General features: G+C 45.0%; 1 protein-coding gene across 4 annotated transcripts in view; it reads left to right on the plus strand.

Moving 5' to 3' along the window:
* The window catches only part of CPSF6 (cleavage and polyadenylation specific factor 6), a 42,361-nt gene that overhangs the window by 6,102 nt on the left and 20,488 nt on the right, over nucleotides 1-15,771 (plus strand). For all 4 annotated transcript variants that reach the window (XM_060245059.1, XM_060245056.1, XM_060245057.1 and 1 more), the window contains exons 2-4: nucleotides 12,742-12,951; nucleotides 13,276-13,379; nucleotides 14,556-14,701. In XM_060245059.1, coding sequence (XP_060101042.1) covers nucleotides 12,742-12,951; nucleotides 13,276-13,379; nucleotides 14,556-14,701 — 460 coding nt within the window. The remainder of the gene's footprint in view (nucleotides 1-12,741; nucleotides 12,952-13,275; nucleotides 13,380-14,555; nucleotides 14,702-15,771) is intronic.

Consider the following 15,771-nt stretch of genomic DNA (forward strand, 5'->3'; position numbering starts at 1 on the left):
AAAAGCTGAGGCGACCTTGAAAAGATTGTACGAATCCGTGGCCATGATAGTCAAGGTGTCCTCTGCGGCCTCCCTGGTCTCCAGGGCGTCCATTGTTTGGGTACGTAAGTTACTCCAGATGTTACCAGAGGACAACAGACGTATGTTAGAGGGCGCCTCACGCATCCTTAAGGCAGCGTCATTCACAGCTGACGCAACCTTAGATATACTGACCTTTGCCTCCAAGACAATGGCTTCCACTACTGTGGCCAGATGCCTTCTGTGGCTTGGGGCTTGGCAAGCTGACTTTCTCTCTAAGTCTACAGTGGCAGCTTACCCTTTTCAGGGGGATCGTCTCTTCGGGGACGCTTTGGACAAGATCCTAGTAGAGACTAGGGATAAAAAGAAGGCCATGCCCAAATCCATTCGGAGGAATGAAAAGAGGGGCCCCCAGTCCTTTCGGACCCAACATTCCTTGGCCAGATATTGTTCTGAATCAAAAAAGTTTAATTGGGAAATGCCAAAGAATTCCTTCAAAAGAGGTTCATTCGGCTCCAAATTCAATCGTAATAACTTCTCCAAAATGGACAAGTCTGACAGAGAGGCCAAGTCCAAGCAGGCATGACTACAATCACTTACCGGTGGGAGCTCGGCTACTCCACTTTGCAGAAACCTGGGAGGCCTCTCAGGCAGACCAATGGTCTTTAGAAATTGTACAAGAGGGCTATTCAATAGAGTTCCACCGCATTCCACCAGACAGATTTGTCAGATCACCTACCCCCAAGCAGGAGCACAAGCTTCTCATCACTACAAAAGCAATACAGCATCTTATCGACATTCGAGCAGTCGAACCGGTCCCAGGGTTGGAGAGGGGGAAAGGTGTGTATTCCATCCTTTTCACCATACCCAAGAAGAATGGCGACTGGAGGGCCATCTTGGATCTCAAGTTTCTAAATCGCTACGTCAAAGTACGTCACTTCAGAATGGAAACTTTGAGATTCATTATGGACTCTCTCTTGACAGGGGAGTACCTCACTTCCATAGACCTGACCGAAGCTTATCTTCACATACCTATCCACCCTTCTCACCGTCGATTTCTAAGGTTCGTGGTACTGAATCAACACTACCAATACAGGGCCTTACCTTTCGGCCTGTCAACAGCGCCCAGAGTTTTTTTCCAAAATGTTAATACATCCGATAGCCCAGCTGAGGAAGCAGGGAATTCACATTCACCCCTATCTGGACGACCTCTTGGTCAGATCCAACAGCAAAGAGAAATCCCTTCGGGGTACAACTCTGGCTATTCAGTGTCTTCAGTCACACGGATTCCTGGTGAACACAGAAAAGAGTTCACTTCAGCCGAGCCAGAGGTTGGAACATCTAGGTGCAATGATCGACTCCACCTGCAATTCGCTATTTCAACCTCTGTCCAAGGCCAGGGCCATCAAGGATTTGGCTACCAGGGTCATCCAGAGCAAATCATCACCACTGATGTTGCTTGCCAAACTAATGGGACTTTTGATATCTACCATAGACATGGTTCAATGGGCCAGATTCCATTCCAGACCTCTTCAATTGTTCCTACGACCATTTCAACTTCAGATAATGGAGAGAAAGGTCATAAATCTGATAATTCCGCCAACAGTCAAGAGGAGTTTGCAATGGTGGACGGACTTGTCTAATCTTTGCCAGGGCAAATTATTCCATCCTCCCTCATCCCTAGAGCTGTTCACAGATGCCAGCCTGGGGGGCCTCTCTTCAGGACAAACCAGTCCAAGGCAGGTGGTCACAACCCGAGAGTCTGCTTCCCATCAATCTTCTGGAAATCAGAGCCATACGTCTAGCTCTGGTTGCCTTCAGGACCCAATTGCTCCAGAAGCATGTGCTCGTCAGAACGGACAACATCACAGCCAAGGCGTATCTGAACAACCAGGGGGGCTCCAGATCCTCGCAGTTGCACAGGGAAGCATCAAGGATTCTGACATGGGCAGAAAAGAATCCGGCCTCTCTAAGGGCAGAACACATCAGAGGCCAGGACAACATACAGGCAGACTGGTTAAGCAGACAGGAAATCTGCGGGGGCGAGTGGGCCCTCAGCTCAGACATATTCGATCTCATATGCCAGCGTTGGGGTCAACCAGAGGTGGATCTTTTTCGCTTCAGACACAAACTCACAGCTACCAAGGTACTTCACAAGGTTCTTCCATCCAGAAGCCGAACAGACAGATGTCTTGACAGCCATATGGCCTCCAGGTCTCTTGTATGCGTTTCCTCCGGTCCCTCTGGTTTCTCGAGTTCTGCGGAGGGTGAGAGTTCTACAGGCGGAAATCATCATGGTAGCTCCCTATTGGCCACGGCGTCCGTGGTTCTCAATGTTGACAGAGCTATCAATAGACCTTCCGATGTCGCTACCAGTTTCTCCCGACATGCTCCATCAGGGTCCGGTGTGGCACCCCGGCCCGGAGTGGTTTCATCTGACCGCGTGGAGATTGAGCGAGAGACATTCAGAAGTCTAGGTTACTCCCCGGAGGTGACGGACACTATGCTAGCGTCAAGAAGACCCTCCACAGTTCGCATATACAACACTACCTGGAAGGCTTTTGTCCGATGGTGTCATAGAAAAAAGGTTTTTTCGCTCTGTGGCGGAGATACTAGCGTTCCTGCAGGAGGGCCTAGAGTCCAAGTTACAACCAGCTACGTTAAGAAGACAGATAGCTGCCCTGTCCACTGTCTTACCGGTCGTGGGAGGGTTCAGGCTGTCTCAACATCCACACATCCAGTTGTTTTTGCAGGGGGCAAACTTGAAGTCTCCTCCGACAGTCCATCATTTTCCGTCTTGGCGGCTCCATACTGTTTTATCAGTGCTTACTAAGAAACCATTTGAGCCTCTTCGAGAGGTGGACTTAAAATGGGTGCGAATGAAAGCTCTCTTTTTAGTAGCCATCACATCTGCACGTCGAGTTTCGGAACTGGGGGCCTTATCAGTGAAGGCGGGTCTTTGCGTGTTCCACAAAGAAAAGGTGGTTCTGCGCACGGATCCCTCCTTTCTTCCTAAGGCTGCTTCTAGGTTCCACCGCTCACAAGAAATCTACTTACCCACTTTTTGTCCAGAACCCAAACACCCCAAGGAGCTAGTTTGGCATACGTTAGATGTGCGCAGAGCCTTGAAGATTTTCATTCTAAGATCAGAGTCAATTAGAAAAACTGACTACATGTTCATCAACATCTCTCCTCCAAGAGCTGGAGACAAGATGTCTAATTCATCAATTAGTGCAGTTCTGAAGGCCTGTATCAGTGAAGCATATAGGGCATCAGGGTTACAGGTACCTGTAGGAATTACTGCACATTCACTTAGGAGTGCCTCCACAAACGCGGCACTGCTGAATAGGGCTTCAGTCGAAGAGGTGTGTAGAGCTGCTACTTGGTCCTCTCCGTCTACATTCATAAGGCATTATAAGATCCATTCCATGGCATCAGCAGATGCAGCATTTGGGAGAAAGGTATTGCAGCATGTTCTGGGGGAGGTCAGCGATGAAGACCCACCCGATTAAAGGGGACTGCTCTGGTAGGTCCCACAGAGATGTCCGACAACCTCTGAGGGAGAACGGCCCATTGGACTTACCGTGAGGGGTCCTTCTCCTCAGAGGTTCGGAGGACATCTCGCCACTCCCAGATTCATTTTCATCGCTTAGGTTTCTTTCTACAGCCTATCTCCCTTGTACTGTGTTACTTTCAGTATTATCGGAGTTCAAGTTTACAGTTTGCATTTTAATACGAGTTGTTAGTTCTGTTTATAGTCCTTCTAGTTAGAGGGAAGACGATACTGCTTTCGGAGTCCCACAACTGAGGGCGGGGTTATTCCGAAGGCACCAACAGGAAGGTGAAAAAAGTGTTCCTGCCTCCCTGAAGGAACAGTAGGAATAACCCACAGAGATGTCCTCCGAACCTCTGAGGAGAAGGACCCCTCACGGTAAGTCCAATGGGCCGTTCTTCCTCTTCCTTCTGGCGAAGCAGAGAAGAAAAATCATTCACCGAATGCCCAACTTCCATGGCGTCTGAAGAGCACTCTGACGGTTTCCTTTCAGAGGAAGAGCCTGCGGTGCAAATCAGTGCAACCGCCAATGCGAATCATGGGGCCGATGAGCCTTTGCAGCTCGATCATGCTGACCACCATGACACCGCGGAAGACGCTGCCAGCGAGAGAATGAAACACTGCTGCCTTCAAGAGCCCAGTGGCAGTGGGACGGCGGCAGCAGGCAGCGGTGGCCATTTTGGGGCTTCAAGATGCGTTTCCCACCAGTTCCCAGTACAGGCCTACAGAACAGTGGGCAATGTGGGGCCGACGTCAGATGCTTCCAACAGCTTCTTGATGACTCCGATCCCACATAGGGATAACGTACCCGCGAGCTTTGGTGCGCTTAACCCAGAGTCAATGCATATCCTCAGACAAATGATGCAAGAGGAAATGGCCAGGTTCTACTCGCGGGTAGGCATCAGCACAGTCTTTTTCTCCACAACCTCAGCCTCTCCTCACCAAGGCAGCTCGCAAGGCTACCCCAAGACCTTCAATTTCACAAGAGTTCCCTGCTGATTCAGAGGCCTCAGGATCAGAGGGAGATGATAGAGAGGAAGGGGAATTCTTATTGGGGGAGGAGGAGGGAGAGGAAACCCAGGCCCGTGAACAAGCTAGCCGCTTTTTCAAATCAGAGGACTATCAATATCTTTTAGCCAAGACTCTAAAAGCCTTGGAGATTTGTGATACACCCGCAGAGGAAAAATCAAAGCAATCCAAAAAGCTTAAATCCACAGCCAGTGGGAATATTGAGTTCCTTCTTAAGGGAGACCCCTCAGAGAAGGTTTTTCCATTTCCCCAGTATTTTGGAAAACAGTTAAGATCAGACTGGGAAAAGCCTGCCTCTACCAGGCAATTCTTCAACACAGTACGAAAATTGTATACCTTACCTAACTATACCTCTGAGTTATTGCAGGTGCTGGCCGTGGATGGCCCTGTGGCGGCAATGCAAACCTCAGGACTACTCTCTGAGGATGGCCAAGGCAACATCCAAGATGCCCTGGACAAAAAAGTGGAAGTGGCTCTCAAAAAAGTGCATGAATCGGCCATGATCGTAAGGGCGGCTTCTACGGCCTCTTTAGTATGTAGAACATCCATAGACTGGCTCAGGAAATTGCTTCTACTTCTTCCAGAGGACAACAGGAGGTTTCTAGAGGGTGTCACCAGAACTCTAAAGGTGGCATCCTTCTTGACCGATGCTACTTTGGATATTATATCTTTCGCATCCAAGACGATGGCAGCCAACACAGTGGCCAGGCGTCTCCTCTGGCTGAGGGCTTGGCAAGTGGACTTCGCATCCAAGACCATGGTGTCAGCTTATCCTTTTTACAGCGAGAAACTCTTCGGTGAATCACTAGAAAATATTCTGATAGAAACCAAGGAGAAGAAAAAAGCAGTGCCCAGATCCTTTCAGCGAACAGACAGACGAGGCACCCAATCCTTTTGATCTCATTGTACTCTGGCCAGATTTCTACCCGATAACAAAAAGCCCTCTTTGGAAGCTTCCAAAACATTGTTCAAGAGAGGTTCCTTCACTTCAAGATACAACAAAGGAGTCTTCAAATCAGACAGAAACAAACGTGATCCGAAACTCAAACAGGCATGACTATTCACACTTTCTGGTGGGGGCTTGACTCCTACACTTTCTTCCGGTTTGGCAAGCCTCTCAAATGGACTCTTCGGCTTTAGAAATCATATCCCAGGGATATTCAATCGAGTTCAATTCTATTCCCCCCAACAGATTCATCTGATCGCCTCCAGCAAGGAGATCTGCCAAGAGAGCAATTGTATCCCAGGCACTGCTTCATCTCTTAGAGATTCAGGCCATAGAACACATTCCAGTCCAGGAAAGGGGACAGGGGGTCTGTAGTACCGAAGAGGACGGGACTGGAGGGCCATTTTGGATCTCAAATTTCTGAACAATGTCAAACTCAGGCGTTTCCAGATGGAAACTTTGAGATTCATAATGGACTCCATTCAGCCCAGGAAATTCCTCACATCCATAGACCTGAAGGAGACCTACCTGCATGTACCGATACACCCAGCACACAGGTGGTTCCTACTTTTCATGATAGAAGGACAGCATTTTCAGTACCGAGTCATGCCATTTGGCCTCTCCACAGCTCCCAGGGTATTTTTGAAACTTCTCATCAACCCAGTGGTGCATCTGAGACGCCAGGGGATACATGTTTACCCCTACCTGGACGATCTTTTGAACTGCTCCAACAGCAGAGCCAAGTGTCTAGAAGACACGGAGATCACCATACAGTGTCTCCAGAACCACGGTTTCATCGTCAACTTCTCCAAGAGTGCCCTGCTACTGACTCAATGCATCAAACATCTGAGAGCAATAATCAACTCATCCAACAACTCTCTGTCACTTCCTGTTGCCAAGGCTCAGAAGATCAGAGAGACGGCGTCATTGGTAATCCAAAATAATTAATCGACACTTTTAGAATTGGCCAAATTGATGAGCCTCTTGATCTCTTGCATCGACTTGATCCAGTGGGCCCGCTTCCATTCCAGAGACTTGCAAAGGTTCTTACGACCCTATCAGTTAGCAATAATGGAGCGGAGACAGATGTATCTTACCATTCCACTCAGAGTCAAAACCAGCCTCCGGTGGTGGACACAGATGAACAACTTATGCCAGGGCAAGTGATTCAATGTGTCGACGTTCAAGGAAATATTCACCGATGCAAGTCTCCAGGGTTGGGGTGCAGTCCTCCAAGAGTTGCCAACCCAGGGTACTTGGTCCCTTCTGGAGCATTCCTTACCAATCAGTGTACTGGAACTCAGAGCAATTCAACTAGCACTAACTAATTTCAAGTCTACCATATACAAACAACGTGGCCTAGTCTGCATGGACAATATGTCAGCCAAGACTTAACTGAACAAACGGGGGATCCAGATCATCTCAGCTGCACAAGGAAGCCATGAGACTTCTGCAGTGGAAGGAGAGGAACCTATCCTCAATCCGGGCAGAACATATCAGGGACCAGGACAATATACAAGCCGACTGATTGAGCAGACAGTCCATTTGCGATGGGTAATGGAGCCTTCACCCGAGAATATTTCAGTTCACCTGTCAGCACTTTGGTCAACCTCAAGTGGACCTATTTGCATCTCCAGCAAATTGTCAACTACCTTGCTTCTTTTCCAGATATCTGCATCAGGAGGCGGAACAGACAGACGCCTTAACATCACTGTGGCCTCCGGGCGTCTTTACGCCTTCCCTCCCATTCCTCCTCTGTCCAGGATGCTTTGGAGAGTGAAGGAAGCCTAGGCAGAAATCATTCTAGTGGCTCCGTGTTGGCCTCGTCATCTGTGGTTCTCAGTGATCCAGAAGCTAACAATTCGGGAGCCACTTCCTCTACCAACAGACCCAAACATGCTTCTCCAGGGTCAAGTGTGGCACCCGAATCCAGGATGGCTATGCTTGACCGTGTGGTGGTTGAGCGGAATACCCTCCAGAAGCTTGGATACTCCACAGAGCTGTCTAATACCATCCTAGCCGCCAGGAGACAGTCGCATCTACAGTACCACATGGAAGGCATTTGTGAGATGGTGTAGACGAAAGAAAATCAATCCAATGACTCAGACTATTGCAGCTGTACTGGCTTTCCTCCAGGAGGGGCTCCAATCAGGTACCAAGGCATCCATTCTGTGATGACAAGTAGCGGCATTAACCACGGTACTACCTCCTACTGGAGGATACAAGCTGGCAGAGACATCCATATATCCAACTCTTCCTAAAGGGTGCAACAGCGAAGGCACCCCCTCAGATACACCACTTCCCCACCTGGAGACTCAATCCAGTATTAACATTCACAAAACCTCCATTTGAGCCTATAAGAGAGGTGGACTTAAATGGTTAAGAATGAAAGTTCTTTTTCTGGTTGCCATTACCTTGGCCCGTAGGGTATCAGAGCTCAGTGCTCAGTCTATTAAAACTGACCTTTGCATTTTCCATAGGGATAAAGTAGTACTCAGGACGGATCCTACCTTCATCCCTAAGGCGGCCTCAAGATTCCATCACACTCAAGAAATCGTGCTTCCTACATTCTGTCCAAAACACGCTAAGGAGTTTATATGGCATACACTGGATGTACGAAGAGCATTAAAGATTTACATCGCAAGAACTCAGGACATACATCACACAGTGGGTATGTTCATCAACATTTCCCCTCCGAGAACAGGAAACAGACTGTCTCGAAGTTCCATCAGCTCCATTCTAAAAGCATGTATTAGGGAAGCATACAAGTCATCAAGTTTGCCGATCCCCACAGGAATAACTGCACACTCTCTGCGCAGTGCATCAACCAATGCAGCTTTTCTTAATCACGCTTCAGTAGATGAGGTTTGCAGGGCTGCAGCATGGTCATCCATTTCTACATTCGTCAGACATTACAAAATCCATACCATTGCAGCTGCAGAAGCAGCCTTTGGGAGGAAAGTCCTTCAACATATCGTTACCTCAGCAGAAGACGATGACAACCCACCCAATTAGGGACACTGAGTTAGAAGGTCCCAATCACATGTCCTCCGCCTCTGAGGGAGAACGGCTCATTGGTACTTACCGTGAAGGGTCCTTCTCCTCAGAGGACAGGAGGACATATTGCCGCTCCCCGCATCATCTTCTATATCTCTTTCTATATATCTATATACGGCTGTTCTTATTTCCTCCATTGTCTACACTAATATCTTCTGAAAGTTAATCAGTGTATATAGTTGCTATGTTTTTGGTTGCTCCTGACAAGTTTTATGTTTCAGCTAGTTCAGAGTTTTACTAAGTTACTGCTATTCAGAGTTCCGAAACTGAAAAGGGAGGGTTATCCCAAGGCGCCAAAAGGAAGGAGAAAAAAGTGTTTCCTGCCTCCCTAGAGGAACAGTGGAATAACCCAATCACATGTCCTCTGAGGAGAAGGACCCTTCACGGTAAGTACCAATGGGCCATTCTCACTCTAAAGATTTGTTGGTGTTTTGAAATTTAGAAGGGAAACTGAAGGCTAGCGTTGAGCCTCAATGATATAGCTCTGTGCACCATGATACTGAAGTTGAAGCTAGTTTATCCTCTGGCCTCAGACCCCAGGATTCTCAGCTTGCTAAGGTAGAAATAGCCTATAATGCTGGTGGTAGAAAGCTGTAGGAAGAGGGAGCACAAGTGAATAATGGTTAATTTATTTACTTCATTTATACCCTGTTTTTCTCTCCTATGAGGACCCATTTTAACCTCACAGCAGCTCTGTGATGTAGGTTAGGCTGAGAGTGTGTGACTGGCCCAAGTTCACCAGCAAGGTTCCATGGCAGAGTGGAGATTTGAACTTGGGTCTTCCAGATCCTAGCCTGACAGTCTGACCCAGAGGTGTTGAACTTGTTTGTTATGAAGGCTGGATCTGACATAAAGGTCAATTTGTCAGGCCGAGCCATGCATGCCACAAGGTACTGGAGATATAAAGGTGATTGTAGAAGGCGAATGGCAATAGCAGATGAATGACAATAGCAGGTTTGATTAGATTAAATGTGATATGCAGAGTGATGGTAGTGCTAGTATTTATAAGCTAGTGGTGGTGGGGAATCTGCTTAAGAAAAGTTTTGCAGGGGCCCCAAACTATGGGTTGCTAACCTCCAGATGATAGATGGAGATCTGGGATTACAACTGTTCTCCAGGTGACAGAGATCACTTCACTTGGCAAAAATGGCCACTGTGGAAGGTGGACTGTATGCATCAGGGGTAGAATTCTAGCAGGATCTCCTTTGCATATTAGGCCACACACCCCTGATGTGGCCTAATATGAAAAAGAACCTTGTAAGCTCTTGGAGGATTGGCTACATCAGGGGGTGTGGCCTAATGTGCAAAGGAGCTCCTGCTAGAATTCCACCACTGGTATGCATTATACCCCATTGAAGTCCCTCTCCTCCCCAAACCCTGCCCTCCTTAGGCCCCATTCACAAACTTCAGAGTTAACACATAAGAGTAAGGCTGTTTAATATGCCAAACAATAAAGCCCAAAGCTGAGAAATTCCTTTCCCCAGCAACCAGCCCAGAACCTTAACTCTGCAATGTAATGCAAGGGAAAGGCAACCACAAACAGCCACTCAAAGCTAACTGAATGTTATTGCAAAGGAGTTTTCAGCTGTCTGAAATAAAACGTTGTTGGTCTTAATTTAAAGGCGCAATGGAATGGGGGGGGGGATAGTCAACAGAGGAAGGGAATTTTTAAAAAATTTTTTTAAAAAAATCTCTTACAAGCATGTGAGCCAGCCTTCGTTACAGCCTCCCCAGTGAAGAAGTGTGTGTGCACACAGAAGCTTTTATTTGGAATAAAACATTGTTGGTCTCTTAGGTGTTATGGGACAACTGGGCTTTGCTCTTTCTCAAGCCTGCACTCACTCTCTTTTCATCCCTTTCCCTTCCTCCCAAAAAGAGAGTGGGAGGAGATAGCCAACAGCAGCAACTGGGGAGAAGGAAGAAGAGAAGGGCAGTTGCTAGTGAGCTGGATTTGAGCCCTGCATGGGCTGGTTCATGCCCACGGACTGTATCTTTGACACCCCTGTGTAAAATGTAACATGAGGTACCATATATATATACTTTATAAGGGGTGATTTCGGATGCCAAATGGCAATAGCAAGTGAATCAGAATAGCAGGTGTGTGATATTCATAGGGTAGTAGGCATGGAGATACCAGAGATACCAGCATTGGTAGTGAAACAGGAAACCTAGATCTCAGTTTGATCCAGGAGGATTCAGTCCAGGAAGATGCAAAGAATAAATGAACATAAGTCTGATATTAGAAACCACAACCAACCATTCAACAACTAGATCAAAATAGGGCAGTTTGCCCAAGGCCAATGTTGGACTGATGCATGGCTCTGGATCCAGCTCATTTGGCTCATTGTGCTGTATTGGAGTTATTGTGCTTGTCTTGATTTGCTTTGATTTAGTTTCTTAAAGAACAAATCTTTAAATCATTTATAGATTCAGGTGAGCAGCCATGTTGGTCAAAGTTTGAGTCCCGTGGCACCTTTAAGACTAAGTTTTATTCAAGCTTTTGTTTAATTCTGCAGTTCTTTTTCTTTTGTATGTATGCACTATTCTTCAGATATCATATACCTTGAATAAAACTTACTTGGTCTTTGTTTCAAATAATTTTGAATCATTTATGTTAGATTTTCAGCTGAATGTCCAGACTTACAAAAGCAGCATTCCAAATCTAGTTTTGTTGCTGCAGAGTATGGAGTAACTTCTGTTCTAGTTCACATGTTAGACCACTTTGGTTACTCTAAATTATAAAGACCAGGCCTCAGATTCAGTGGGAGCTCACAGGAGCACAGCTCCTGAACCTTTCAGAGAGTTCCACCTCCTTCTGAGAGTTCCACCTCGTCCATTGTATAGTATGTGCAGCTGCATAACAATCCCTGGATGAGCTCCACCACCTGTTTTTCTACAAAATGACCGCTAATAAAGACAAACTACAGTTGATTTTTAATTCTGCAGTTCTTTTTCTTCATTTTTTTAAATGCATCCTCAAATAGCTTCAAGGCTGATTGATGGTAGAGGCTGCTTAACTCTGCTAGCTGTACAAAATTTGTGCAAAATTGTTCTCTGTTCTTTTAAAACCCACTATTTATCTGCAGGGGAGAAAATACAGCATCCCTTGCCTTTTCTTTCCTTGATGGGCCCCTTGATTTTTCTTTTTCCCCAAGAGTGATCCCCAGCCTGCCTGCTTCCTTCTTGGGCTTAAAATTCAAAGATGCTTAAATGAAATGGGGAAAAGGGAGCTTTGGGTTGCTTTTTAGGAGTTGATTTACCACCAGCAAGCATAGGGCAAGCCACAGACTTCCTTGTACCTCTGTGTTTTTCTGTAGTTGTGCAAAGACAGTTTCTCCCTTTCTTTGGAAACTAAAACCAGATGTCTCTTCTGCAAACCAAAGTGCTATTTCCAGCTTTCTTCCACCTCCTTGGATCAAGAGGTGCAGATCAAGAGGCATTATCTTGGCATCTTTAAAGAATTCAGTTTGGAAATAGGTGCCTCCCTCCTATGAAGGAACTGGGTTATGATCTCTAAACATTTTGTGATCCCCTCACTCAGATGATAGCCATTTTATGATTGCACGCACTAGCTTTTCTTAAAATTCCTGAAGTGCCCACAACTAGATTGGCTCAACAAGGTAGGATGGCCCTTGAAAAGCAATGGGGGCTAAGATTTAGAGTGGACAGATGCCTGCCAGGGAAAGGAAACTGCTTCCTTCCCTCCCCATTTGGGCCTTCGCTTAAACCCAGAAACTACACACACCTGCTTTGCAATAAAAGAAAGAAAATAAGGTGGGGAAACACTCTGAATTATGTATGAAATAACAAATGTTACATTTGGCCCTTAGATACAAAACAAGAATGATGGCTTTTTGAAAGATTTTAATAAACCTTTTGAAAAGTTATGTATTTTACCCCACAAACAAAAACAACCCATAAACTTTATGTTCAAAAAGTAAAGAGGGATTTCTTTAGGGTATACTAACTAAAATAAAAAAGAGGTCAGTCATGTCTGTGTTTTGCCTTTATACTGTTATTTTGAAATTAGGATTGCACTTCAAGACCTAATCTTTAGTTCCTGTTTAAACATCACTAGAGCAAAAATACTAACTGCTGAAGTGTTTTACCCTAGTATCTATAATTTCACTATTTTCAGGAAGCAGAATACGGTGGGCATGATCAAATAGACTTGTATGACGACGTCATTTCTCCATCTGCCAATAACGGCGATGCACCAGAGGACCGGGATTATATGGACTCTCTCCCACCCTCTGTTGGAGATGATGTAGGGAAAGGATCAGCACCAAATGTTGTCTACACATATACGGGAAAAAGAATTGCATTGTATATTGGAAATCTTACTTGGGTAAGCATTACATGGCTTACTGCTATAGTTAATTATTGTAATGGGGTCTTTTTTGAGTTGGTGAGCATTATAATTAATATTCTGTTAAATTAATGGATTTTCTGTTCCTGAGAAATAAAAACATAATTTGTTCAAATTATTAAGGATTAGAAAAGAGCTTGTCATCTTTCAAACAGTCAAAAAGCTAATTTTGATATGAGATCTCTTAATATGAAAAGTATATTCTATTGATGAATTGTTTTGGATTATTGTACAGGAAAAGGGGTCATGCTGTTTTTTTAACTTACCTCTAAAAGTAAAGTGTCAATTATGAATATTTTACAGTGGACCACAGATGAAGATTTAACTGAAGCAGTTCATTCCCTTGGTGTAAATGATATTCTGGAGATAAAATTTTTTGAAAATCGTGCTAATGGTCAGTCAAAGGGGTAAGCAAGTTGAAATAATTATTATCCTTTTTTCTTTTCTACTGCCAGCACTTGTAATAGGAAATATAGCTTGGTGGTATCTTGCTTGTCTGGAAGACATGTGGCCTAAAAATATAGAGATGAATGAACCTGAGAAAGAAGTAGTCATAACAGAGAAGTTTTGAGAAGGAATTTTAGTGTCCTCAGAGAATTAAAGAAAAGCTGTTCCTGTATAGGAGATGGCATGGAAGAATTTGGCCTATGAGAATTCTCAATGTCATCTATCGGTAATTATGTAGCTCTAGCATTTAGGTCATACTTTATGTAGCTGTAATATTGAGAATATTATGAGAATATTGAGAATATATTTATGTCCTTATCTGTCCAGGCAACTATAAGTGGCCTTTGCTTTATTTTTAAAAGGCATTTCAGTGTCAGCTGCACTTTCTTTCTTCTTTCTACAATTCTGCCAAAACATTGCAGTTTGGACAATTCTGTCTCCTTTTTTTTCCACCTCCAACATGGGTGAGGTTAGGAATGGGTTTTGGTGTTGTGTACTCCATCCTCAGCCCCTCTCACTCCATGCAGTGGGGTGAGCAGGGGGTTGGACTAGATGATCTGTATGACCCCTTCCTACTCTGTGATTCTACTACAGTTTTAACTGTAACTAGTAATGATGAAAAATTAAGTTTCATCCCTTTTCTCTCTCAGTTTGGTGTAGTGGTTAAGTGTAGTGGTTAAGTGTGCGGACTTTTATCTGGGAGAACCGGGTTTGATTCCCCACTCCTCCCCTTGCACCTGCTGGAATGGCCTTGGGTCAGCCATAGCTCTGGCAGAGGTTGTCCTTGAAAGGGCAGCTGCTGTGAGAGCCCTCTCAGCCCCACCCACCTCACAGGGTGTCTGTTGTGGGGGAGGGAGATAAAGGAGATTGTGAGCCGCTCTGAGACTCTTGAGTGGAGGACGGGATATAAATCCAATGTCGTCGTCGTCTTCTTCTACTCTTCACACCAAAATAGTCTGCCTTCAAATAAAAGTGATATTTCTGAGCTGGAAAGCTGTGTTCTGCTGTGGAGAGAAAGATGGAGAGCAGGCACATGAGCAAGAGATGCTAGTTTATGATGAAACGTAATGTTCCAGAGTTAGATACATAACCTTCTAAATGATTTCTGAAGAAGTATTTTTTCTGCTGTTCTTCAGGTTTGCTCTTGTAGGTGTAGGATCTGAAGCCTCATCCAAAAAACTAATGGATCTGTTACCTAAAAGAGAATTGCATGGTCAAAATCCAGTTGTAACTCCATGTAATAAGCAGTTTCTGAGTCAATTTGAACTGCAATCAAGGAAAAGTAAGTGTTGCTTTCAGCTGCTTTTCAGTGAAGTGAAGAAACATTTGGGAGGAGAAAAAAACTTTTAACTTGGCAAGAGTCAGATCTGGTATATATGATTGAAGGGGCATTAAGTGCTTGAGAGATGCTGCCTGAAGTTTACTTACTGAAAGAATTCTTTGTTTAGGTTATTTCTGATGCATGTGTGTTTTTAGACTGATAACGGAATTTTATTGAATGGGAACGATGGGATTTAGTCTCCACTATTCACATAAGGTTAACAAAACATTTATAGCTTGATAAGAAGAGAACCTGTTTGAGAGTATAAGAGTAGTCATGCCAGATTAGATTAGTGATCCATTCATCATAATGTTTCCAGCAGTGGCCAATCAGATGCCACAAACAGGACCCACAAGCCAAACCTGCAGAGACATTCTGCAGCATCTGGCAGTCAGAGGTATCTGGGGCCCCATTTGGTCAGGATAGCTACCTGTAGACCTGTCCTCTATAAATCTGCCCACCCCATTTGAAATCAAACTAGCGGCCAACACCATGTCTTAAGGCAATGAGTTTTACAAGTCAACCACCCTTTATGTGAAGTAGTACTTTCTTTTGTCTATTTTGTCCATTAATTTAATAGGATGTTTCCATCTAGTTCCTCTACACCACCAATAGTTTTGTAGATGGCTTCATGTCACCCCTCTGTTGTCTTTTTTCTAAACTGAAAGCTGCAGATGCTTTAGCCTTGCCTCATGCAGGGTATCTTCCAACCCTGTGATGGTTCTGGTAGCCTTTTTCCTATGTATACTTTTGCCTTGCCTAAAGTCATTCTACAATAAAAGCAGCAGGTACAGGCAAGATATGCTGGTTTTTCCTGTGATCTGTATGTTGAAATGGTAAGTAAAGGTCAAGCTCCAGAATAGGAATGGGCACGGAAGGTGGAAATGGTGGTTTGTTGGGTTGCCCAAATCACTGGTTTGGTTTGTTTCATATATTTTCCAATTTCTTGAACCATTTGTGGTTTGTTCTGTTTGGGAAGACATAGAACGGCCCCCAAGTGGACTAGAGATGCCAAACTTGTGGCAAACTCC

Source organism: Heteronotia binoei, chromosome 8, assembly GCF_032191835.1.
Source record: "Heteronotia binoei isolate CCM8104 ecotype False Entrance Well chromosome 8, APGP_CSIRO_Hbin_v1, whole genome shotgun sequence".
NCBI lineage: Eukaryota > Metazoa > Chordata > Lepidosauria > Squamata > Gekkonidae > Heteronotia > Heteronotia binoei.